Source organism: Coturnix japonica, chromosome 1 (assembly GCF_001577835.2).
Source record: "Coturnix japonica isolate 7356 chromosome 1, Coturnix japonica 2.1, whole genome shotgun sequence".
Classification (NCBI taxonomy): domain Eukaryota; kingdom Metazoa; phylum Chordata; class Aves; order Galliformes; family Phasianidae; genus Coturnix; species Coturnix japonica.
In genome coordinates this window covers 32,446,811-32,471,435 of record NC_029516.1, presented here as the reverse complement: position 1 = coordinate 32,471,435, position 24,625 = coordinate 32,446,811, and the positions used below count along the sequence as shown (strand labels likewise).

The 24,625-nt window shown below is 37.0% G+C and overlaps 1 protein-coding gene across 1 annotated transcript in view; it reads right to left on the bottom strand.

Moving 5' to 3' along the window:
- CNOT2 (CCR4-NOT transcription complex subunit 2) overlaps window positions 1–24,625 on the bottom strand; it is an 84,620-nt gene that overhangs the window by 4,550 nt on the left and 55,445 nt on the right. Inside the window, exons 3-14 of the mRNA XM_015855998.2 lie at window positions 23,273–23,339; window positions 19,901–20,048; window positions 19,094–19,276; window positions 16,194–16,273; window positions 14,854–14,979; window positions 12,284–12,408; window positions 10,653–10,773; window positions 10,385–10,541; window positions 6,354–6,415; window positions 6,208–6,257; window positions 5,297–5,397; window positions 4,607–4,751 (exon numbers count right to left, since the gene is read on the bottom strand). Coding sequence (XP_015711484.2) covers window positions 4,607–4,751; window positions 5,297–5,397; window positions 6,208–6,257; window positions 6,354–6,415; window positions 10,385–10,541; window positions 10,653–10,773; window positions 12,284–12,408; window positions 14,854–14,979; window positions 16,194–16,273; window positions 19,094–19,276; window positions 19,901–20,048; window positions 23,273–23,339 — 1,365 coding nt within the window. The remainder of the gene's footprint in view (window positions 1–4,606; window positions 4,752–5,296; window positions 5,398–6,207; window positions 6,258–6,353; window positions 6,416–10,384; window positions 10,542–10,652; window positions 10,774–12,283; window positions 12,409–14,853; window positions 14,980–16,193; window positions 16,274–19,093; window positions 19,277–19,900; window positions 20,049–23,272; window positions 23,340–24,625) is intronic.

The following is a 24,625-nucleotide window of genomic DNA, read 5'->3' as shown; positions in this document are numbered from 1 at the left end:
AACCAGGATTTCAGTAAACGTGCAATTGTAGAAGGCAGTTTTGGTCTCATATCCACTTCCCTTCCTCTCTCTTTCACGTCTCCTCAACAGCAGCACACTATAAAGCCAAATCCTCAGTGAAAAATCAAAGTGTCTTTAGCCATATTGTACTTTCTAAATGCCCTAGAATGAAAAATCATATACAGAGACATATCTGTAGTCAGCATTTTCCTGTGTTCTGTTTGGCACTTACGGTGGATTTGAAATTTACTGTTGTTAGCATTTTCTCAATACTTAAACCCCCTATCAATACAGAATTAACAAAATCTTAATAGATTAGGATCTATCTATTATTTTCTTTAAGAGACTCAGCTTTTTTTTGTTTAATTTATTTTTTAATTTCCCTCTTTTAGGAAATAGAGTATTAGGAATAGAAAATTCAGCCTACTCTTTAATCTAGGATCCTATAAAAAAATCTAACAAGCCTTGCTCTTCATTATTACAAACTTAGCTGTAAGATTTTATAATGTTATTCAGAGGAAACAGTTACATTTCCCTGTATCAATTGTAATTCAATATAACCTTTAATAACTGAGTTATTAATTTGCAGGTGCAATAAATACATAAGCTAATAACTGCATAATGCAACTTCCTCAAGGCACAGCACATTAGAATACGTGCCGCCATCTATTTGAGAATATACACTAAAACAACAGATGAGTTTACAGAGTACCTTGAAAAATAATTTAATTTGCATATATAAATAAGAGAGTAATTCACCAGAAATAATTCTTGTTTGACTGCTTCAAGAGCACTAATGAAACTATTACGCAGCAATTACTACTGTGGCCTCCTAAGGAACTGTATTCCCAATACTCAACCAGTAATGCAGCTGTTACAGTAACAGACTGCTATTTATCAGAACCCTTTTTTCCCCCCAGATTCTTATATTTTTAATTTCCTGAACTAATACTGTATTAATACTTCTGTAATTGTTAGGAAAAGTTACTTAGCCATATTTTCCTTCAGTTTAGAGGTCAACACATACTGCCATTCTTGTTTTACTCCTCATGGGAAAAGTCCAGTCCAGGAATCATCAGAGGTAACACCATTACCATACAGTGCCAAGACCATACTAAACATATGCACAGAAATTCTTATTTACTGATCATGGATGGAAATCTTGAGGAAGGGTTTCAAGCGATTCCTTCTCCATGTAACACCATACCAATTTTCTTCAAATCTCTCTCTATCCTCCTGTGATCAATACTTAACTTGCCTGGTGCACTTTGCAGCAAACCAAAAACAAATATGAAATGCAAAAAAAATCTGTATAGATCCTGGGCAAAATCATTTGGAGAACTCATTTTGTGTATCTCTGTTTCCTCCCTACAGCCAGGAACACCCACTATAAAAAAAACCAGCTCTACTCTTTAACAGAGGAAGGACAAAAAGGCAAACAAACAACTCAAGCACTGGATGCTGAATGTCAGGACAGTACTTAACTCCCAGCAGAAAAAGTACTGTCTTCTGAAGTAGTGCTTAAGCATCAAGTAGTATCAAGCTTGATACTTTCACTGCGTGTAGAAAAACAGGAGACACTACAGATGTTACTACCCTTACACAATGGACATCACCTCCTTCTAGTAAAATAACTTTTTGTTTCCAAATACAGTAAAATTTCCATCTGATCTACTGATATGGATACCTATTTGAGACTTTAATTGTTCACTAATAAATAGAAAACATTGATTCCAAAGAATAAATCTATCCTTTCTAAAAGTAATTACTTCCTCTCTGAAGACCTTAAGTAATAAAATAACCTTAAACAGTGCCTTGGGATACCTAACAAGCTATATCAAACAACAACTCAATAATTTAAACACAGAAATAACATTTTTGTTTGGGTTCTCCTTTGAGGGGAGAGATGTTTTTGCTTGAAGGTCTTGGAATCACTTTGTATATATAAATTATATCTATATAATTAATTGCACAAGCACAGCTTGCTATTAAAATCTTCCATTAGGAAGTTTTAGATTTGTTACGACCATTGGAAAAGCAGTAAAAGGAATGAGTCAAATGTGCGAATGGACTGATGAGTGTCACACATCATTGGAAATGACTAAAATGTAAATTTCTCAAGGGGTTGCACAGACTAAGCAAATTTATTATATATTATCTTAGAAGTATGTAGATACAGCTTGATCACAGAAATGAAATGCCTTCTGTGCAAGCAATGCAGAATTTCGGCCTTCCAATTAAATGAAACACCTAAACAGGTAGAACATGCATAGTTCCAACATACAGGAATCTTGTTCAGTGTCTCAAGATTTAGTCTGATCTGCTATGTGTTTTCCAGAAAATAAACCAAACACACAGGAGTATGGTCAGACGTTCTGTAGATACTGTATATGTTCTAAGTTTCTTTATCATGAATGAATCTGCCATGCTGATTAAAACTTGAAGGAAAATCATGCCACTGCTATATAATTCCATGTAACTACAGCAGGTTGGCTGGTCACAGCCAAAGGGTTGTGATCAATAGTTCTATGTCTGGGTGGAGGCCAGTCACAAGTAGTGTCCTCCAAGGGTCCTTCTCAGGACCAGTGCTTTTCAACACCTTTATCAATGACACAGACAATGGAATTGAGTGCACCCTCAGCAAATTTGCAGATGACACCAAGCTGAGCAGTGCAGTCGATACATTGTAGGGAAGGGAAGCCATCCAGTGGGACTTGGATAGGCTGGATAAGTGGGCCCATGTGAACCTAATAAGATTCAACAAGGCCACGTGCAAGGGGTTGTACCTGGGTGGGGCAATCTCAGGTGTTTATACAAACTGGGAGAAGATCTCCTTGAGAGCAGCCCTGCAGAGAAGGACTTGGGGGGCTCTGATAGGTGAGAAGCTGGATGTGAGCCAGCAGTGTGTGCTGGCAGCCTGGAAGGCCAACTGTGTTCTGGACTGCATTAAAAAAGGGGCAGCCAGCAGGGAGAGGGAGGTGATGGTCCCCATCTACTCAGCTCTTGTGAGGCCCCATCTGGAGCACTGCGTCCAGGCCTGGGGCCCACAGCACTGGAAGGATGTGGAGCTCGTGGAACAGGTCCAGAGGAGGGCCACTAAGATGATCAGAGGGCTGGATAACCTCTTCTACATAGAAAGGTTGAGGGAATGGGCTTATTTAGCTTGGAGAAAAGAAGGCTCCAGGGAGACCTCACTGTGGCCTTCCAGTACTTGAAGGGAACATATAAACAGAATGGGGAACTGCTGTATACATGGGTGGATAGGAGTAGGGGGAATGGTTTTAAACTAAGACAGAGGAAGTTTAGGTTAGATATTAGGAGGAAGTTTTTTACTCAGAGCGTGGTGATGCACTGGAACAGGTTGCCTAGAGTGGCTGTGGATGCCCCATCCCTGGAGGCATTCAAGGCCAGGCTGGCTGTGGCTCTGGGCAGCTTGGTCTGATGGTTGGCAATCCTGCCTGTGGCAAGAGGGTTAAAACAAGGTGATCTTTGAGGTCCTCTTTCAACCCAGGCCATTCAATGATTCTATGAACTAAAATTAAACAAGGACTGTGATTTTTTGGAAGATTATCCAACTCAGACTCTAGCTAGGTGTGATGGTTGTGTGCATAATGCGTATGTATCGTTTCCAGCTCAAACTAGAGTTGAATGCATTCCCTTATAGGATAGGCTACTATCGGAAGAACGTATCCCTTTTTTCAGGTTAGTGAATGATAACACTGCTGATCACTAAAATATTCCTGCACTTATATTCATTAGAAAGCATTTGCTTTCACAGAGTGAAGAAATCTTAATCAAGCAAGGAAAATACACTGTACAAAATGGTTTTAAAGCTGAAAGACACTTAAATACTGGGAAGTATTTTGAAAATACTTTGACAAGAGGGTGGAGAAAAAGAAGCATAATTCCATAAATTACAAATAAGGGGTGAGCAGTATTGACAGTATTCAAAACAGAAGGGAACAAATTATCATAAGTGGAAAGGGAGAAGACCGTTGTTCTTTTTGTGTATTTTTTAATGCCTCTTGGCCTAGAATACAGAAAACAATCATGAAAACATCTCCTCCCTAAGAGAAGCAATCTATTTTGAAGTACGTGAACATTCAAACGAGAGCACTGAACTCCTACATTATGCTCAATAAGACAGTATCTAGAAAACAGCAACAACAAAAACAACCCAAGCCAACTCCTCCCACTCTAAACACCTGTTCTAAGTCTAAAGCTTGATGTGGTAACTCCCTGCTCAACTTTCTAAAGCAAAATAGTAATATTTGCATGCAGAATTTTAAAAATAACAATTATTTTTATTCTAGAATACTGTACTTGAAAGAAAGGTTTTCAATATTAATAAAAATTGTGATGAAAACAAGAAGCTCTTTTTAGTTCCCAAAGAAAACAGGAAATGGAAAAACTGCTCCTCCCTTTCCACAGACAAGCCAGTTATTTTTTAGGCAATCTCTGTTCTCATGCACATCAGGAACAAAGATAATGAACTGGAATGATGTGAGGTTAAAAGCTGAGATTCTGAGATGGACTTTGGGTTACTGTCTTTCTAAAAACGTACAGCTGATAGACTTAAAATATCCTCACAAGGGGAAATATATACCTTAGCTACTTTCCTCCAGTTAAGACAGTCAAAGAAGTAATATGTTCCCCTCTCGTACGTATTGGTTTTCATTGTTGGCTCCATTCCGGGTGCCCTGGTGATCCATACTCGTTCTTCTTTGTGGTATCTCCAATCCCGGTTAAATCTTTCAATAGGAAGGAAAAATAATTTTTAGCATTAGTTATTTCAATTTGATGTCACAGGCTACAATTCTAAGATTTTACATAAAACTCGTACAATACATTCAAAATCAAAATGCTATTTCTAAGGCATCATTACGGTTGCTATCGCATACCACTTCCACTTAATTATTACACTTTAACTTCATCACACACAAAACTTCAGCAAGTCTGGTAAGTTCAAACAACAAACTCTTCTTTATGACTATCTTCATTTAGTTGAAGATTCTCAGGTTAGACATTTAATAACTAATGAACACTCACAAACTTTTTTCACATCGCTTTATAAGAATGCTAAATTTATGAGACAGACATTTGATTTCTGCTGTATGAATGAAAGAAGTGCAAAATGGAACCAGTGTCGGAGGAGGTATTCTGAAACAGTTTTTCAGCCTTAGATTGACTAAGCTTCTCTTTCCAGTATTGTTTTTTCTTTTTTAATATTACATGTACTACTTCATTACTGCGAAAAATTAAATCATGTAAGACCAACAAAGTAGTTTGAACGTACAGCTCTACTGCCGCTAATAGCTGTAATACATCTCCTCCATTCATGTAATAGAGATAAAACAGGAGATCTTCTCCATATCGGCCGAGTTTTATTGCAGCCAGCTGCAAAAGATGGAAGAAAATGAGGATGAAAAAAATCACTATATATAAATACTTTAAGACAAAATATCCCACTTAAATAACAGAGGGATACATGCAGAATGTGCTTCCATCCTACATGCATTGTAAATTGTAATCTAACAGGAGAAAGAATTATTACAACAATCATTTTTCTTCATTTTGTTAACCTTTCCAACTAACACGAAGATACGTTAAGAGAATAAACAGAAGAATCAGCAAGACAGAATTTTATCCCTGCACCTATGTGTATCTTCATCTACTCTTCTTAGTTCTTTAAACACTTGAATGTATTTGCTTATTTCACACCCTAGTAAGTAACACGAGCAGAATTTCTTGCCGTATTTCTCAATAGCCCCTCTTAAGGAGCTACAGTACTTGAAAAAAAATGCACCTAACAAGAATTCCTATTTGTGTACACATGGGAAGCAACAGATAAATATGACAGTATCTTGAATCACAATTCTGAGCCAATCTCAAGAAAAAAACAATTTAATATGGCATTTGAATATTACAGCACACTGAATTATACTAAACATGCTCTTTGTATGAAGAGCATACAACGTGTTTGTTAGCTAACTCTGCCCGTACTCATTTTTGTTTTCCCTACCCTTTTCTAAGGTGGAATGGGTGCATGATATGTTCTAACCCGCCAGTTAACATATCATTGCTCTTAAAAAGATTGAGAACATCCACTGAATGCATTGAATTTGAAAAAAAAAAAAAAATCTGTTTGAAAGAAAATTTAGAAAATTACTGGTAATAAACTAACAAAAAGTACACACACATACTCACCTTATCCCTAATGTGAATGTTAGTTAAGTATTCAGATGGAACATGGAAGTCTAAAAAAGAATCGGAATTGATGCAACTATTAAGACTTGTAAATGAGAACCATTTTCATATATTAATATTGAATTAAATAGCCTTTTTTTTCTTACCTATGTCTTGAGGTCGACAAGGTGACGATGCCCAAGGTGATGCAAATTTGGGGTAAAGATTTCTGAGGGGGGGGAAAAAAAAATACAATTTACAAACTGGCAGCAATAAGCATAACACACAGTCAGCATCACTCCACATGGGGTGAGAAGGAAGGAAAGAGGGATATTTCCAACCCATTTTCTTAAAGCATGAATAAGCTACTCTTATTCATTTTCTTTCTAATGCTCAGAGTAAAGGCACATTTAAACCATCTTGGGAATCTCCAGAGACAAAATTTCATTTTTTAGTCTATCATTCCTTTAACTTAAGTGCCAGGAATCCAATTTTAAATAGATTATTATTATTATTATTATTAGACCTGGAACACCTGCCATGAGCCTGGTGGGCTCTGATTCATTAGCCTACAATTTAAAAGGAAGAAAGAAGTTTATACTGGCAGATTCATTTTTTGTAAACTTATTAACTAAGCCACAAAGATGTTCTTTTAAATTTCAGTGACTGCAAATAAACTACATCCCAGCACAATGTGAAAATATGCTTATTAAGATTTAATATTTTTCTTTCATGCTACCAACAAAAACAAAGACCTACATCATTTGTTTAATAAAGAGAAAATGATGAATTTTCCAGCTCTACTACAATGATGATGTACCAAGGAATGAGTTTTATATTTAACGGGTAAAGCAGTGAAAAAAGGTCCAGGCTGAAGAACACTTTCACAGGTAGCTGCACTACAGTGCGCTTCCAATTACCCAGGTCAAGACGCTATGCAGAACTTTGTGGAAATGTTACTTGTATTAGGGTACACCCTCTTCAACCCTTGTTCCCTTCTTGACAACGACTTAATAGTTGCTACTAAGCATCTGAATCCTACACAGCTATCCCAACAAAACTAACTTCCAGCTGAGCCACAGAGCCTACACAGCCAAAATGGTGTCAGCCTCACTCGAGGTTACTAATCTTAGTGTAACAGCGAAAGTCTGTGCTAGAGAGCCTGCAGGAAGATTTCAGTAGCAATATCTGCTGATGATGGAAATAACTAAAACATTCTTTCTACTGAAAGCCTGGACAGTCATTGCCCAAGGAGAGGAGCTTCCTGCAACTCCACCACATCATGCATGCCCTAGCGACCTTCTGCCCTAAGGTGAAGAACAGAGGATTCCAACTGCATCACTTAAATGCAATAATAACAGGGGTTTCCACAGTGTCTCCTTTATGACATGAATAAAATGCTACTAATTTAACATTTTTCAAGGAGGTATTGGTTGTGGATGCCCCATCCCTGGAGGCATTCAAGGCCAGGCTGAATTTGGCTCTGGGCAGCTTTGTCTGGTGGTTGGCAACCCTGCATATAGTAGGGGGGTTGAAACTTGATTATTATTGTGGTCCTTTTCAACTCAGGCCATTCTGTGATTCCATGAAAAGCATCTGTCTTAAGAAAATATGGGACTGTATAGGCAATACATAATCATTATTTAAGAATAAGTGTTAACCTATCTATGCAGAAAAGAAGTACAAAACTAGGAGTTATTAGGTTTACTTCAAATAAAGATATAGGCAGAACTCTAAAATTGTGTTTTTAAAAGCACATTTATTGTGTGTTTAAATGGGATAAGCGACTTTAATATCAGAAGCACCTCAAAAGGCAGAAAAAGAAATCTGCTTCCCAAGTGCAAAATGTTTTTTTGTTGTTTTTTTTTTTTTCTAATGGCAATTTGTAAATCAAGCAAAGGATGCTTAACATAAGGCAAGACATTAAGGGTGGCACAGGCTTTATGCTAAACTGCTCTGTAGTATAAAATAAAACCAACTTTATGACACAGAATAGATTAAATACTAAACCTATCCCCTCCATCCAACACATAAATATCTAGTATACAGTAATTATGTGTTAAAAGTTTTTAAAAATCCTGCTCTTTAACATACATCTGCTGAAAAAAAGCAGCAGTATGTCACATGTATATATTGTTTATGTATGCATGCACAGTATTAACCTGGACGTTACACTCGGGAGCTGTATAGTACAGCTATAGGTCATCCCAAAGCAGAAAATCATGGAATGGTTGGAAGGGGCTTTAAGATCACCTAGCTCCAAATTCCCTATAGACTATTCAATAGGTGGGTAAAGGTTAAGTTTTATTTTAGGCATCAAAACTAACGCATAATGTTGTATAAAACATCAAATAATGAAATTACCAGAAGTATTATCCTACTACGTCTGCATGCCAGCTGTTTAACTAAATGATGTAACCAGATTTCACCTGTGTTGAGGAACAGTAACAGAGGAAGCTCAAGAATTAAGATTCAGATGTTCATAACATAATTTAGAGTACAAGGGCATTCTATTTTCAAGCTGATTATCCTCCAATTACTTTTGAGCAATTTGTACTGAGAAAAGTAAATAACTTTAGTATCAGGCAGATATCCCAGTGAATGCTAAAAAATCTAAAACTACTGAGAAAAAGCAGCAAACTGTGATAGGTTTAACTGTTCTTTATGTATTCTCAGCATGCTGAGGGAGAAGGAGATGGGAGTGAAGAACTGCTAGATTCAATAAGGAAGGGAGCTGTGTGCCTAACACAAGCAAAGAAAATACTGTGCTCAAGTAACACATTCAGCAAATAACTACACGCAATTGTACCAGAAGGATGAGTCTGGGGGGTGGTTTTGAAATATTTCTAAAAGCATTGATGATGCGACAACCTGACTATGTTTTGATGCAAACATTAGAGAAATATTTTCTAGAAATGATTATTTCTATAAAGTTATGCCTCGAGAAATAAATACGTACATTAATACCAATCATTTCAAGATGCAAAAATCAAGAGCTACTTTTTCCTGCCATTTCCCTCTCACCTTGATACTCCCATTCAGAAATCTTCTCTGCACTCACACATTCAGAGTGCAGCTCTGTATAAAATTTATGACAAACAGCAAGTCAGCATATATACTGTTTGGTCTTTGTTTGGCTAATGTTTTGTATGAACGATTTTAAATGCATGCACAAAACTGCCAGTAAGGTTAATATTACATAAATCTCTTCTGATAAAAAGCATCAGAACTCTTTATCTCATTTTTTCCCCACATACAAAGTGCCACAGAAGTAAGGCAAGTGACTGAGGTCAACCTCTGTGTTTTTCTTTGCTGAAAGATGAAGAGTCATTTACATAACATAAGGCAAAAATTCAGGACATGGTAAGATTGTATCAAAGGATAAGGACAACGCATGCTTCCTATCAACTGTATTTTACAGATTAAAATAAACTACAGGCCTGTTGTTCCCCCTCAGTGCCTCCCTCAATGAGAAGGGTATAAAATTCTTCATGATTGAAGAGTCACGATGGGACATTCCTAGCTGCCGAAGTACCAGAAATTGAACTTATCTCAGACAGCTGTAGTCATGAAGATAGGCATTTCTCCCCAAACTGGGGAAAAATCTAGATTCCTTCTGTAACAAGTACAGAAAAAGATGCTTTCTGGGCTGGTGATTCACCTTACTATTCTTAAGAACTTCTCTTACCATTGAGAACTTGTTATTTACTCTTCCATCCACTGCCACTAAAGGAAGCCTAGATGACTAAACTGAGGTGAAACGAATGGACGTTAACTCGAACACTGTATTTTCAACTTTGTTGCAGAGTAAACTCTGTAAATGCACTAGTACCTATCCCCCAGATTTCTGTGATATCTATACGTAATTACCTTCAAGGAATACTATTATTAGAAAAATAATGCGTATTTGAGGCCTACTAACAACACACTGTCAATTCCTTAAATAATGTCCTAAGAAGGTAGGAGAATAAGCAAAGCCACGAGACTTACTGAAAGCTTGCAAAACAAATCTCAGTATCCCTTGAAGCACAATTACCTTGTTTATGAAAGTTTTGTTTTACTGTCATTATGTTTTCAAATTTTATTTGGCAAAATGTCTTGTGGGTTTGATGCTTATGTCAACTAAGTTAATCTATTATTACCAACGACAGCATAATAAGAACCAAACTGAAGACAGTACTAAAAGACAGAAACTTACTCAGGAGAGTTGAGATTGAGACCTAGTGTTGTTAAATCACTTCCTAATGCAAGATGTACCATTCCTGGATCTGTCTCTGCTGCCCTGATGAATGTTAACAAGCCAATCATTCCAAACTGGTCCGTCACCATCCCTTGAGGAATGTTGGTAACCCGACCTGGGCAAGAAGAACAAATTAGTTTTGTTCTTTCAAGAAGTGAAGAAACCAACATGATGATATAAAGAACCGCCAAAACCTTTGATGAGGACAAAGCGGAATGTTACATACCATCAGGTAACACCTGGATCCCTTTTTTCTGCTGGTTGTTGTTTTGCGTAGTTGAACTTTTATCTCCAGGAAACTTGGGCCCATCTGTGCTGGATGATGTTTTGCCTGATGTATTCAAATTCTATTAAAAGCAATTTGTAGAGTTGGTATGATGGAAACAATCCAAAAAGGAAAAGATTGGTAGACCGTATCTTTCAGCCAAGAGCCCTGAACAGTACTTCAAGTCACACTAATACATTAGCTACTAAAATGCAACAAAGCTGAAGTTCTTGTACTCTGTTGACAAACCTCATGTAATACTCGACACTTCATAAAATACACTTCCCATGCAACAAGAGCTATCAGTAAGCCTACAGCTTGCAATCTTGGAAAACATTTTACACTTGAGTTTGAATATACAATGAATGTCCCAAGTATCTGTGCTTTCTCCAATAGCCTTGTTCCTGCAGCCCACAATGCTCCATGATGCAGCAATAGGTAATAACACAGGACAATTTCAGGTGCAAACAACAAGCATTTGGCACCTTTGCAACTATCAGGAAAGAGATGTAAACACTGTGTTTGGCAAGAAAACTGCAATAGCTCTCCAGGAGCCCACTTACTGACAAAAGGTACCTTTCATAAACATTATTTCTTTAATATTCTTTAAAACAAGTCTGCAGTAACACAATATAATCATGTTTTGTCCCTTGTTCCCTACTGTACTCAATCCCAAGTGTATCAGAATATTCTCCACACCATAATCCGCCCACAGTTTCCAAGGAGGAGGCCTAGATCCCACCTTTTTTGAAGTGACATTTTCCAGTTTTCATGCAAGTTTGAAGTCCCTTCTAATACCTACCTGCCATTACTTCTTTTTAATAAATTTTTGCAATTATAAGTAGTACAACAATCAAACTAGAACATTCTGTCCAACACTGCAGAATGCTGTTCTCTGTCACCCAAATTTTAGTGTATTTATCTCTAATTTTTAATAAAATGCACGATTATAAATTACAGGTCTCGCTGAGTAAACAACAGAAAAAAAATCTTACAATCTAACACATAGTAATTAGAACAATACTTAAGATCCAACTAGTCTGCAACATAACCACAAATGTAACAGTCTCTATTAAAAGACCGTGCTCCCTGCGCTTTCATTTGCTCATCAACAATTTTACCTTGAAGTGGTATTTTATCACCTAACATTTCAAGGATTTGACAGCTTAGAAGAAAGATGGCACCATCTGAAAATTACTAGTGCTGATGAGAGGCACCAACAGTGAAAACTGAGCTGGAATTGCTAGAAAAAGAAGTTACGGATTGCAGAACTTTAAAAATGAATGTCAATTCTTGAAAATAATTGTGAAGTATTCTTGTGAGTGCTTCCTCAACCACTCTCGCTCTAAATACATGAGGATATACAGTACTCTTATGAAATTAAGAAAGCAAGGTCACTGTGTCTGTTGGAACGAAAGAACATTCTGAGAAACGCCATTTACACAGTCACATATGAAACCCTACTTTAATTTCTCGTTAATTTAAAGGGGCAACTTTGAAAACCTTATACTTTAAATATATTCCACTGCCTATTTGGAAATACAGCAATCATGAAAAGTTCAAACACTTGAAACAAAAGCATATTTACTTACAGATTTATTATCATCGTTACTTGATGTTGGGTCTTTGTAGCTGGAACCTGGTAATGCTGGAAAATCTTCATTGTGTATTGAAAAGTCTTGGGACTGCTCACTTGCTGGTTTTGTTACCATCCCAACTATTATCAAAACGAAAGCAGAAATAACATTAAATGATCGCTAAGTAAAAAATTTCCTGCTGTTGATCTTGCTTACTGCTCATTTTCCTTATGTACACATAGTACAGCAGAAACAATTTAAAAAACCAGTAACTCAGGTAAAACAAAACAATGCATATTCATCTAAAACATCACACAGATTAGACTCCAGCCTCTATTTAAGTGTGAGCTGAGAAACACTCTGGGTTAAATTTATAGACAAATCCACTGCTTCAAGAATGAAGCCCCAAACTTTTTATCAATAAAAGCACCTGTTTTGCATATTTAAATAACAACAACAAAAATCTTTACAGGTGTTATTGAAGTAGTTTTAAAGGAAATCCACTGATGAAGCAAGGATAAATTGCTTTTAATACTATACATTTTTCCTCCATTCTCTAATCACTTTAGAAGCAGGTAGATAGAAGATGCCCAGTTAACTTGCAACAGAACATATCTCCAATTAAATACTTGCCTGTGACATAAGAATGACTCCTACTTTCAGTATGGAAACTGAAAGCATTCAGCCTGCAACTCTCAGTGCTCTGACCCTAATTTTAAAGAAGTAGGCCAATCACATTGGAATATGGATTCTGACTACTGAAAAACAACATTTTTTCTACGCCAGTTTAAAACAGAACAGAAATCCTCCCCAGACACCCAAGGGCAAATATTCTTTTCTAAGACACAGAGAAGTAATACAGTGATTTGTTTGCAAACTACACCACTACAGTAAGAGATGGCAGAAGCAAGTCTAGGGCCTATTTTTTAATGTTTCTTAACAGATAATGTAAGACCTAAAATGGCTCAGTAGCTCACAACATATACATATATGACTTTGTATTGTATTATTATGTTAAAGGTCAATGTTCCATCAAGAAAAAAATATATATATAACTCAGTTTCCTCTGTAATCACTTTGCTTTCAGAGTTAAGATTTCTTCCACTGAGAGAAGAGTAGCGAACATTAACTATATTGTGTATTTTCCTTCTAAGACATGTTTGAAGGCTTATTTTCTGAAATAAGCTAAGCATACAGAAAGCATGCCTGCCTCCGCACAGTTTGAAACTTCCTTTTTTCTTGACCACAACCAGAAGCATTCTCCACCTTGACTTGCCAACACAGTGGCAAGTGCCTCACATAACACTATTTCTTTATTGTTTCTACAGTGATAGCCTGCATTTAATAGATGCTCAAGATAACTTTTCAGACCTTTTCTCCCTAGTTCACCACACAATCACGCAAACAGGTATTGCTAGCATCACAAATGGGGAAATGGTGCCTTTTTTCTTCTTTTTTTAAACACAGCTCAGTGCTGAACTCCAGCCTCATGCTGCAAGTACATCTGCGTGGGACTTTTCTCCCATCTTCCATCAGTTTTCCAAGTAATGGCTTCTAATTTTGGGATGGACAAACTTGTGTAAGCTACAAGCCATATTAGCTCTCTACGCTTAGCATGACTTTACAGCGTCTTTATAAGGGGAAGTGACTTCTGCCTGCATTTGTGAGCACTCCAGCTTGATTTCTTTTACTGTTTCTCACAGCTATCTTAAGCAGAGAGCCTTGGTTACACCCAATCCATGAGGCTACTTTCCCCTGATAATGCAATATCTATTATTTCGCTCCAATTAGAATTGGAGCTATCTCTGAAGAACACTAGCTTTTTTTAGCTGGAAAAGAATAGGGTATTTTTAGTGGGAAATTTGACAAGTGTCACAAAAATAAGTTATAAATGCAACTTTTCAGAGCAGCTGATGCAACATGCATGACAAAATCTACTGAAGCAGTAACAGAAAAAAGTATTGTCCTTCATGCTAAACTTACCTAATTTTTTTCCAGACCCAAATAGTAAGATTTGTATCCACCCTTATGTTTTTCCTTTTATTATTTTTAAGCTGTTCAGCAAGAATTATATAAGACATAGATTTGGAATCTTAATGACGACAGTCAATGCTTACAGACTCATAAGAGTTACAGTGAACAGTAAGTACTACCAATAAACACTGAAGATAATCAGTATGTTTACAAGTGTTCACTTTTTACAGAAAAACCATCTCTAATAATCAAGCATTATTTCTAAGATTGATTCTTCAGAACCGGACAGTTTCTGCATATGTGCAAGTAGAGCAATCTATTGCCTAAAAAGAATACTGGAGAGTGAGAAGCTTTAGATTTATCATGCTGACTGAAATTCCCAGCAGCCACTGTTGGCAATGAATTTAAAACAAATAAGTCTTAATACATACAGATATCTGAAGGGAATCTCCGATTATAAAGACATTGATTGCTGATTTTCAAAAAACGAGACTTAGCTCAAGATATTGGCATTTTTGAAAAGGCTTCCTATTGTTTTTAGAACTGAAAAAGGCAAACTGAGCAAACAGACATGTCATTCATTCAAAGAGTTTTCAAAAATATAACCTTACCATAGGGAGCCCTTCCAGCTAAAGGGTTTATTAATGGAGTTGGATTGCCACTTCCTTCCCTTCTGTTTCTGTCTGCTAGTGCTGGAAAATCTGAGAGGTCCAGTCCTGTCACATTTTCACTTCCATCTACAACAAAAGCAGGTATTTTAATTTTTTTTGTTCCCGTTTGGTTTTATTTATTTTCTTTTTTCATTTCATTATGCACAAGATAAATCTTGGATATATTTTCTTGCTTCTAATTCATATTTATACTCTTACATTTATAACTACCACAAATACATACAACATCTGTATTATGACACTAGTCTCAAGGACATTGGGACTTTCTTCAAACAAATGTAGCCAGCAGTACTTAGTAACACCATTTGCTCTTTCTGAATTAGACAAGATAGAGGAAGAATATCAAAACCACAGCACTAGGATAGGTAACACATTTAAAATGTAAGGAGCTATCAAGGAAAGATTTCAGAGAAAATAATCACCCATATCATCAACAAGGAATTCTTTTCCACTCAGATAAGGTAAGATAAGGTAAAGTCCAAACCACTGCAGACACAGGTAACACAGGAAGATTTTCCAGTTTGCAGGGATAAAACTACATGGGTGAGGAGAGCAACAGGGCTCTATAAGGATGTCACAAGGCCACAGGGATGCCAAACCCCTCAGCTGAGGCTTCCGTGCTGTGACATCGGCAGCACCCCTTGGTAGGCAGCCACCAACAAGCCAATACCAAAGCACCGTGAGCCTACAGCACTGTTACATGAGAACACTGATCTCTTTCTAATTAAAGTCAGGTGAAGAGTAATTCCCTGGGAAAAATCCCAACTAAAACAACTGACCAAAAGGATCACTTCAAGGTCTCTAAAAACGCTGCCCTGTTGTGTTTATCCTCTGTAATGTTTGAAATATTCCTTCTCCCATTTCCTATCCAATTCCATAAGCTACTTTGCATTCCTAACTGAACAGACACAACTTCAAGTCAAGTGACGTACAGTGATTATTCTACAGCAGACTTGTACTTGGCCTTTCAGAAGTATTACAAGCCACTGCTCTAAAGCAATAACAACAGATGGCAGAGCACTGTTTTTGTTATTTTATGCTATGGGAAAACAAACAAACCTTTAATACACTTTCCCCACAGAATCTTGAAACTAGAATAAAGTACTTTTTCTGCATTAATGTCAGGTTTAAAGAATCTGCTGAATAAAAGCGCAGAGTTGCTCTCTAAGGGCAACACTTCCGTTCAACAACTGTATTCGAAGTATTTCTAACCTTATCCAATCAAAACCAAAATCTCTCTATTGAACTGCGAGATCAGCATAAATTAAGAGTAAACTCACCTGTTCCATTAAAAATGTTACTTGATAAGGAGTTATTCATTCCAAACGCCTGATTTCTGTTCATCCCAAATCCAGACATACTGTGAAAAAAATCCAAGAAGTCAGAGAAAAGAGAATAGAGACTTTCATAATTTCCAGTTGAAGGCATCAAGGAAAAAAAGCCAAAGGCACTTAAATTATGTCATCTTATGCAATCCACTTTAGCCTAAACTCAATTTTTTATCACTTTCCCTCATACCTTTGAAAATTCCGAACAGCAACAAGCACTGCTGAATGAAGACAACTGAAATGACTTTGAAATAACCTGCTTTTTAAAAATTATTATTATTTTTTAAACAGACACAAGTTCTTTGACATCTGTCAGCCAACAAGTTATGATAAATGTGCATTTTACTTGGTAATTTCATACATAAAAATGAAATAATAGTAAAGACAATAGAAAAAAGTCAGATTAGAGAGCATTCGTTTGAGGGTGGAAGCTGAATCATTGATGGGATCAAGTTTGTCGTGACTCAGTTAAAAGCTGGAAAGTTATTGTATGCAACCATCACAACATACAGTATCTGCCATACAAGGATACCAGTTAAAGTATCATACAGACAAGTAAATATACTTGAAGATATCTAAGAATTAGATAGGAGTGCTGTGGTCTGACAAACACCTAAATGATTTGTGCATGTTCATTTGTTTTTAAAATAACTAGAATTAACTAGACCAAGAATTCCAGTGATAAGAAAGGTTTTAGGCTACCAGATGCGTATTTCCTTACACTTACTTGTAAACTGTTTGTTAACCTGTGTTACCTCAGCTTTCGTCATGTTTTACTGATGTAACCAAGAAAGACAAAGTTAAGTATTTTGTGTGTTCAAAGATCTGAAGTCATTCTTTGCTCCAAGAAAAGGAACAATTCTCAAAACAATTCATGGAAGTCACATAATTCATGTACCTCTCAAGGAAATAAAAACTTTTTTTTCAAATGTCATGTCATCATTTCATTAAATATAGTCAATTAACAACTGGACATGTACTATACTTTTGTAGGCTAATAAAACATGAAGTAAGAACTTGGCATTGTTCTAGTAATATGTCCTTCTCAGCTTGTAAAAACTGTACCATCATTAACATGAGCTATACAGTGCAAACAGCAAAAGAAGAGTTTTCATTCAAACGCTCCTACAGAATGGAATTTCATTATCTCTGCCCTACAGCTGGATGTTGTTTAAACAAGTACTTCCTATACATCAACCTCCAAAATCATTATTCTCTGCACGTAGATTTTTTTTATCCATGCTGAAGTTTTACAAACACTTAAAATTATAAAATAATGTTTTAAAATTATTAGCTTCTTTGCCTGCTGGCACAACACAGGAAAGAAAAGGCCAAGACACAACGGCCGCTCTTTAAGAAATGCCTCCTATTTTACTGTGTTATCCCACAACATCAGAAGCAGATGTTGGTGGTATGGCAGTGGGGGCTGAACCATCCCACCAATATTCTGTTACATGTTGTTGCTGTGTGACAGAAGGCAGCAGAGGGGCAGTCTGACACAATGGCACCTGAGATGGAAGCACGGATAAGCAAAGGTGTGGAAGTGAATTCCTCCATCTGGAATAAATGGCTTCCATTGGAACTTACTGAATGTTTACGGAGACCAAACAGTGGGTGTGAGCACACTGAGGCAGTGAGTGGGTCACCTCAGCTGGTGCAGATTTTGACAAGCATGGCATGCAAGGTCTTGCTCATCATGGGCAAATATGCATAGCTAACAGCAGTGACTATGTTGAAAAATGGTGTTTCGTAGCTGAGAATTTGCTCCATCAAATTCTCTGTTGTTATAGTTGTTATAGTCTCTATATCTGTTGTAGTTTCCATGGAAATAAAATAGGAGGCATTACTTTCAGAGTGGTCTCTGACCAAAGTCTTCTCATACTCCAAGAACACAAATTACTATTATCAAACCTCTATTGCTGTGATGAAGAAAGAGGTTACTTATGCCTACATCATAATGCAAAGATACAGAATTAAGAAGACTGATCAAGTTTCAGATAACTGGCATCCATTTTTTTTCATTTGATTAGTAAAAATACTACACTGGGTTAGAGGTAGCATTTGATTGCCAGGAGTGTATTTGAGCTCAGTCCCCTAGCCTAGGGCATGAAGCGAGAAAGAGGAATGACCTGGGAACACAGGGATCATGAGGCTCCGGAAAGAAGTCTGGAAAACAGTCAGCTGCATGAAGCTGATTACACACTATGTAATTGGAATTGACACACATTTTATTACAAGGTTATCAATATAAACTAAGCATAAACATATCAACAAGACAGGTAAAGCACAATGATTTCTGATGCCACAATCTTGCCCAGAGTTAGAAAAAAAGAGCAGAAGTAACTGAGAAAATTCTGGCATCAAAACAAGCACCTTGGATGAGTTGCAAACCACTGCTTTCCATATTATTCCAGAATTTAAAGTAAAATATGAGGTCTCCATTGTGTCCAAATCAGTTAACTATTCTTACAGAACCACAATTTGAAACAGTTATTCTGGATTATCTCTTGACTAAATTCTTCCCAAACTCATAGATGGAGAGTTTTCAAGAAGATGTATACATACAAAAAACAAAGTCTGTTTCAAAAATAAACTTGGGAACATACTAGAAACATCACATACTTTAAAGAAGGAATAGTAGAAATTAAGTAGTCAGAAACAGAATTTAGCTGAAAGGCTTCAAAAATGGCTGCACAACTACTGACAGCAGCTTGGAAAGTTAGCGTTGAGAGACCGGAAGACGCAAAGCAACACTTTCAAGTTTTATTCTAATGGATAAAAAAATAGACTTTGAAAGCAGATCTTAAGCACGCCCATGGCTGCACAGGCATGGTCTGACCAAACAGCCTTACCTGTTCACAGTAAAAGGTTGTCGAGAGGGTTGCTGCTTTGGCATACATATTATGCTTGGAGAGCTTCTGTTGGGGCTGCCTAACCCTGAACTGCTCATGCTGTTTGTCCTGCTGGGAATTCCAATGCCCTGACCAACCTGGGAGTGGTTCATCATATTCCTAGGATTCATAGGCAATATCCCCCTGAAAGAGAAAAACCATCCACAGAGATGAATCTGTACAATAGTATTTGGTTACTCATTTAAATTACTCATGTAGGATACACTTAAGAGTTGTAGCAACTTAATTTGTGCTTAGACTCAACACTGTATGTTTGGAGTACTCTCTATAATTAACGTAGTTTTGGATTTCTTCAGAAACACCAGATGACCCATTGCGTACCAATCAAGTCCTCGGTCAGGTTCAGATAAATACTTAAGTACTATGCTTTTGAAGAGGCGTTACAACTCTTATTTAAAGAGCACTTCAGACCTACTACCTTAATATTTTCATACTGTAATACAGCCATATAAAAACATTTACCATTTGTTTACCAGAACAACTGAAAAACAGACTCTTACATTCTGAAGCAGAATTTGCCAACAACTTTACATCCTTTACATACAAAATCAAACACTGTCTTAAGTTAAGTCTTATCCTACCGTTTTACGGTATTACTTACCTAACACAGGCAGTGGTCAATAAAAAATTACTGTTTTTCTTTTTTAATTAATCAGTCTAAAAGTAGCTGTGGCACGATACGCAGAACATTTAGTAAGTGCTCTGCCGAAAGACACAATTGCAGAAACATTGGCTATCAATAAATACCTGCTCGGAGATGGAGGCGTGTGAAGTGACATTGTTGGTACCCCTGTTGTTGGCGTTACGTGGCTCGGTAACTGAGTGCCTTGTGATAAGCTGCGATTTAACTGAGGGGTATTGTTGCTCATTCCCCTCATTGGAAGGCCTAGTGCACCTATTGAAAAAAAATTCAGAGGGGTGGAGATACATAGCGATCCGGAACAAAGTCTTAGCCATCAGGTGTGGATGGAAACAACTTATGCTGACAACCTCAAAAAGTGTAAAGACTGTAGGAAAGTGCAGCGTAATATGAAGTCCTTGCTTGCGTACTACAAGCCCAGTTACCTCACACATAGCCCCATTCTTGTCAAACTCGAGAAAGGCTCTTTAAGTCACTAACAAGATTTTGTTTCCTTTGAGATGTACTCTGAATAGAAGAGGGGGAGCTGTGGTTTTGTTGACGAGGACATCTACATGGAAATCCACATATTTAAAAAGTCGGTGTTCTGAGAAAATAAACATCTCCACTGAAGAACGAGGTTATTGCAATTGAATAAATGGATACATATTTGGCCAGCATCTAGAACGTCCATCTAGCTTGTCAAAAAATACGCAAACCTATAACTAAGAAAAAATAAAACTAGGAATATTTCATAACATGGCTTTCAGAGCATCGGAATGAATATTTTAGGACACTTCTCTATAAAGTCTGAGTTGCTTCTTTTTGTTAAGGCAATTACAGTGTCCAAAGTCAGGTTAAACTTAATTTTTTGAGGACTGAAAGCAAGTAGAATTTAAGCATCCTCAACTAGGAATTAAAAGCACACAGGGCTGGTTTGGGGGCTTGCTTGTTTTGTTTTTTTTTACATTGTCATAAAAATTATTTTCTATGCAAGCATTTGGGTGCTGTGAAATTACGAAAGTACTTTATTAACGCGCGATAAAAAGAAACCATCTCAGTTCAGAAGAACAAAAAACAACCAGTCTCAAAACGTCAGAATACTTTACAGAGCTTCTGATCGTTTCCACGTTCCTTTTCTGTATTCATGAAGTTTTAAAATTATGTCCAAAGACAAGAGAAAGCCATTTAGTGCAGCAGATCAACAGAAACATGCTTGCATCTAAAACGCGATAGCTATAAATAACAGTCCTATCGCTTTGGTGTGAGGCTGCTGAGGAAGCCTCAGAGAATTTAAAACCTTATCTTGCAGACAAAAGGAAGAAAAATTAAGACGAATCAGCACTCTCCAATGATAAATCACCCCTACAGCAGAGCTGAATATGCCAGCGTATGACATGATGAAATACTAAGAACGCAAAGAATAGACACAGCATACGCTCCAGTTATTGCTATGGACGAGGTCCGAAGAAACCTCCCAGTTGCTCAGCTCTCACTCTTGCAGAAGCTCTGCCTGCCCCAATGTTCTCCCTCAACAAGTCTGCAACGAGCGATTTGGATAACACTCCACTTTATCAATTGAGATTAAGGAGCGTGACTCACTATAAGAAGCCTCCTAAGACTTCATTAATTGCTGATTATATCAAGGTGTTCGCTGTAAATATTTTGGCAATTTGCTGCATCAGAATAATTTCAATGAGCATAAATATATATTATAAATAATATTTCACATTAATTAACAACTAGGTGGAATTTAAAAAAATAAAATGGTAAGGAAAAAAAAACACCCATGCTCTTCTAGAGATGGTACACTGAAATAAAAGTGATTACTGTATTCAGGTTGATTTTGTGCAAGCATTTGTTCCAACACAGTCAGTTTTTCACTAATAGCATTTCTTCTAGTTGTTGCTTTTCTTTAATTAGAATTTTTAATGAGTAGTTCTGCTCCTGTATTCCTGCGGCTGGCAAGTAAGGGCAGTTGAAATATTTGCCATTACAAAGAAATCCCAAATGAACAACAACAACAACAAACCAACCAAAAGCATCCAAAGAAACCTTCTCTTATGCCTTCTTTTTCCATACTTTTCATTTACACTGAGACAAGACATCTGTCAACTGATTAAGTGGTTATTTTTTAATGCCTACAAATTAAGTTTAACTTAATTCTTTAAAATGACATTTTGCTAAATGATGGACAGCTATCTATCTAAAAGTACCTGGACAGAAGCTTTGTCCCTCCCAGAATGTTTTAATCATAAGAATTTACACAAATGCAGCAGTTTCTCCATATTTGGAACCCTGAAAATAGTTACTCCTGAATTTTCAGCAGCACAAGTCTGTATGCTCAAGAGATTGTGTCCAAAACATGACAAACAACTGGACTGAACAACAAAGTTGATGAAAAAAATATTCACCCCTAAAAATAATCAGCTACTTCAGTATCTTATGCAGCTGAGCCTGAAAGGTTCAGCAGTGTCAGATTAGGGACCCAAAAATCTAAACCTGACTCTTGGACTGGCCAGAAAGTCCCAGCAGGGCAATCAAATACCCACTGGTATGACAGAGACACTCATCAACAGCCACAGGGATAGTAAAAAATAAAAGTAAACAAATCACTAGACGTTTTAAACTGTGTGAAGGAAGCCTAAATAAGCTATGAAGGCCATGCACTTGGGAGACAAAGCTTTTAGTGTGTCCAAATTAAAACATCCACACTCTAAAATATTCTTAAGACATCTTTCCTTAGTGCCTGAGTCAGATGGACTTGGCTAGAAAGCTGCAAACACTCAAAAGCATGGAGTATTGAAAGATGTTCACAAACCTGTTTTACTTGTGAAACTCTATGTAACTCAGGTGCTCTGAGTCACTATCTACATGTGCCCCTCTTAACTACAGGGAGGTTCAGCTCTTCACTCCAGCACTTACATCAGGTCTAGCATTGCACAGTGTTACTGTTTCTCAGTATGTCTTCATTAGCAACAGTATACACAAGACTGGCAGATGCAAGGGAAAAAAAAAAAAAAATCTTCAAGAGATAGAACAAAACAAACAGTGGACAGGCAGGAAACAATCTTCCTGGCATACTTCTTTGCCAAATATGAGTTGCCAAGCATATGGGCAAGATTTAATCCGCTCCTATAAGCCATGAAGTACAATTTCCTTCTAGCCCTTAGATGTTTTTCTGAAGGAGGTTTGGTTTGACCCAGCTCACCTTACTTAGCTTTTCTTCAATTAATTCAGTCCCAGACGTTCTTTATAAGATGACTGTATTTGGATACTTAATGGCTATACGGTGTCAATATGTGACACCTTGTATACCAAACACTGCAGAAATGGATGACAGACAATGCAAAAACCATATCTTCCAAGATAAATGAAGTCACACATTGGACAGGACAGAGCCTTCTTTACAATCACCAAAAAACCCAAACCCAATACGTTGCCTATCCAAAGAGCATGAAACTAGAACATCTAATAGAATCAATAAAAGTAATCCTTACTTTGTTGCCCGTATAAGCTTGCCCCAAACTGAGACAGCTGACCTGATGTTGATGGTGATGCCAGCATCTAAAATTTGAAAAAAGAATAGAAGGTTATTATAGACAAAGAGATCTGGTGGTAGCTTGCTCTGGAAGTCTGCAATAATATATTATTCTGCCATAAGAGAGACTAAAAATCCCCATCCTTTTTTTCAACCATCAAGTTTTAGAAGCTCCCTAAAATATCTGCACAGTAATAAAAGTACATTCCATGTCAACACATCCAAATCTGCATGTAGAAAACCAGACTTTCTTTAACTTACAAAAGAAAAGTAGCATAGAGGAAGAAGATGCAGAAGCTTTCAGTTCTCCTACTCTTACATCTAACAGAGCCATCTTTACAGAAGGAAGAATACTCAATTTAAAACAGATGCAGGGTTTTTCTCTCTGCAAAACAAGCATCATGTGCACAGATCTTCTGTTTAATTCAGTAACAGCAAGTTCAAAGTTTCATATTGTCAGTTGTAAAAGCAAACAGTGGGAAATGAGTGCTTAGGTTGCAGCTGCTGTTATAGAAACAGATTTACACAACAGGCAAGATTCAAATACTGAAATTATAACACAGTAACCCCTAAAAAGCAAGTATCATGCCTGTAAGGCACCATATGAACAGCTAAGGTGTACAAATATCAGATGAAGTAAAGTTTCCTCCTTCATCATGCCCACTTTAGAGATAACGCATTATCAATTACTTCCATTAAAATCTCTCATGTCCACTTCCAGACACCATACGTGAAATGTGACAAACTGGAGGCTATCAAGAAAAGATATTAAAAAAAAAAATAATAGTAATAAAAAAAATCTTAGCAATCTTAAGTCCAGTTAAGCACTGGATTCCACAGCTTCCTTCTGCCAGTATCCATCACTGAATGTTTTTAAAGAATCAGACTGATGTTTGTCAACATCAGGTCTGGCTGGTTTAGCCTTGGAGCAAAAAGGAATAGCTAGCTGACCTGACCCATCCTGCTCACAGCAGAAGTGTCCAGCTAATTGTCTGCTCTGGAGGAGGCAAATGCAGATGGCAGGAAAGAGGAATAAAACTTGCAGGGTAGACGCTAAATATCAAGAGCAGTTTTGATGTATATAACTTACATCAAGTATGTATGACTTTTTAATTACATACACAAGGCATGAGAGGGAAAAGTATGGTGGAAAATAACTACTGTCAGAAAATGTATCAGAAACATTACCTCAAACTTGTATATGCTCACACTATTTGTATGTTTGGTAGAAAGCAACAACATCAATAAACACGCACACATGCATACATGAGAGAGCTGAACTACCAAGACAAAAACCTCCTACAGAAAAAAA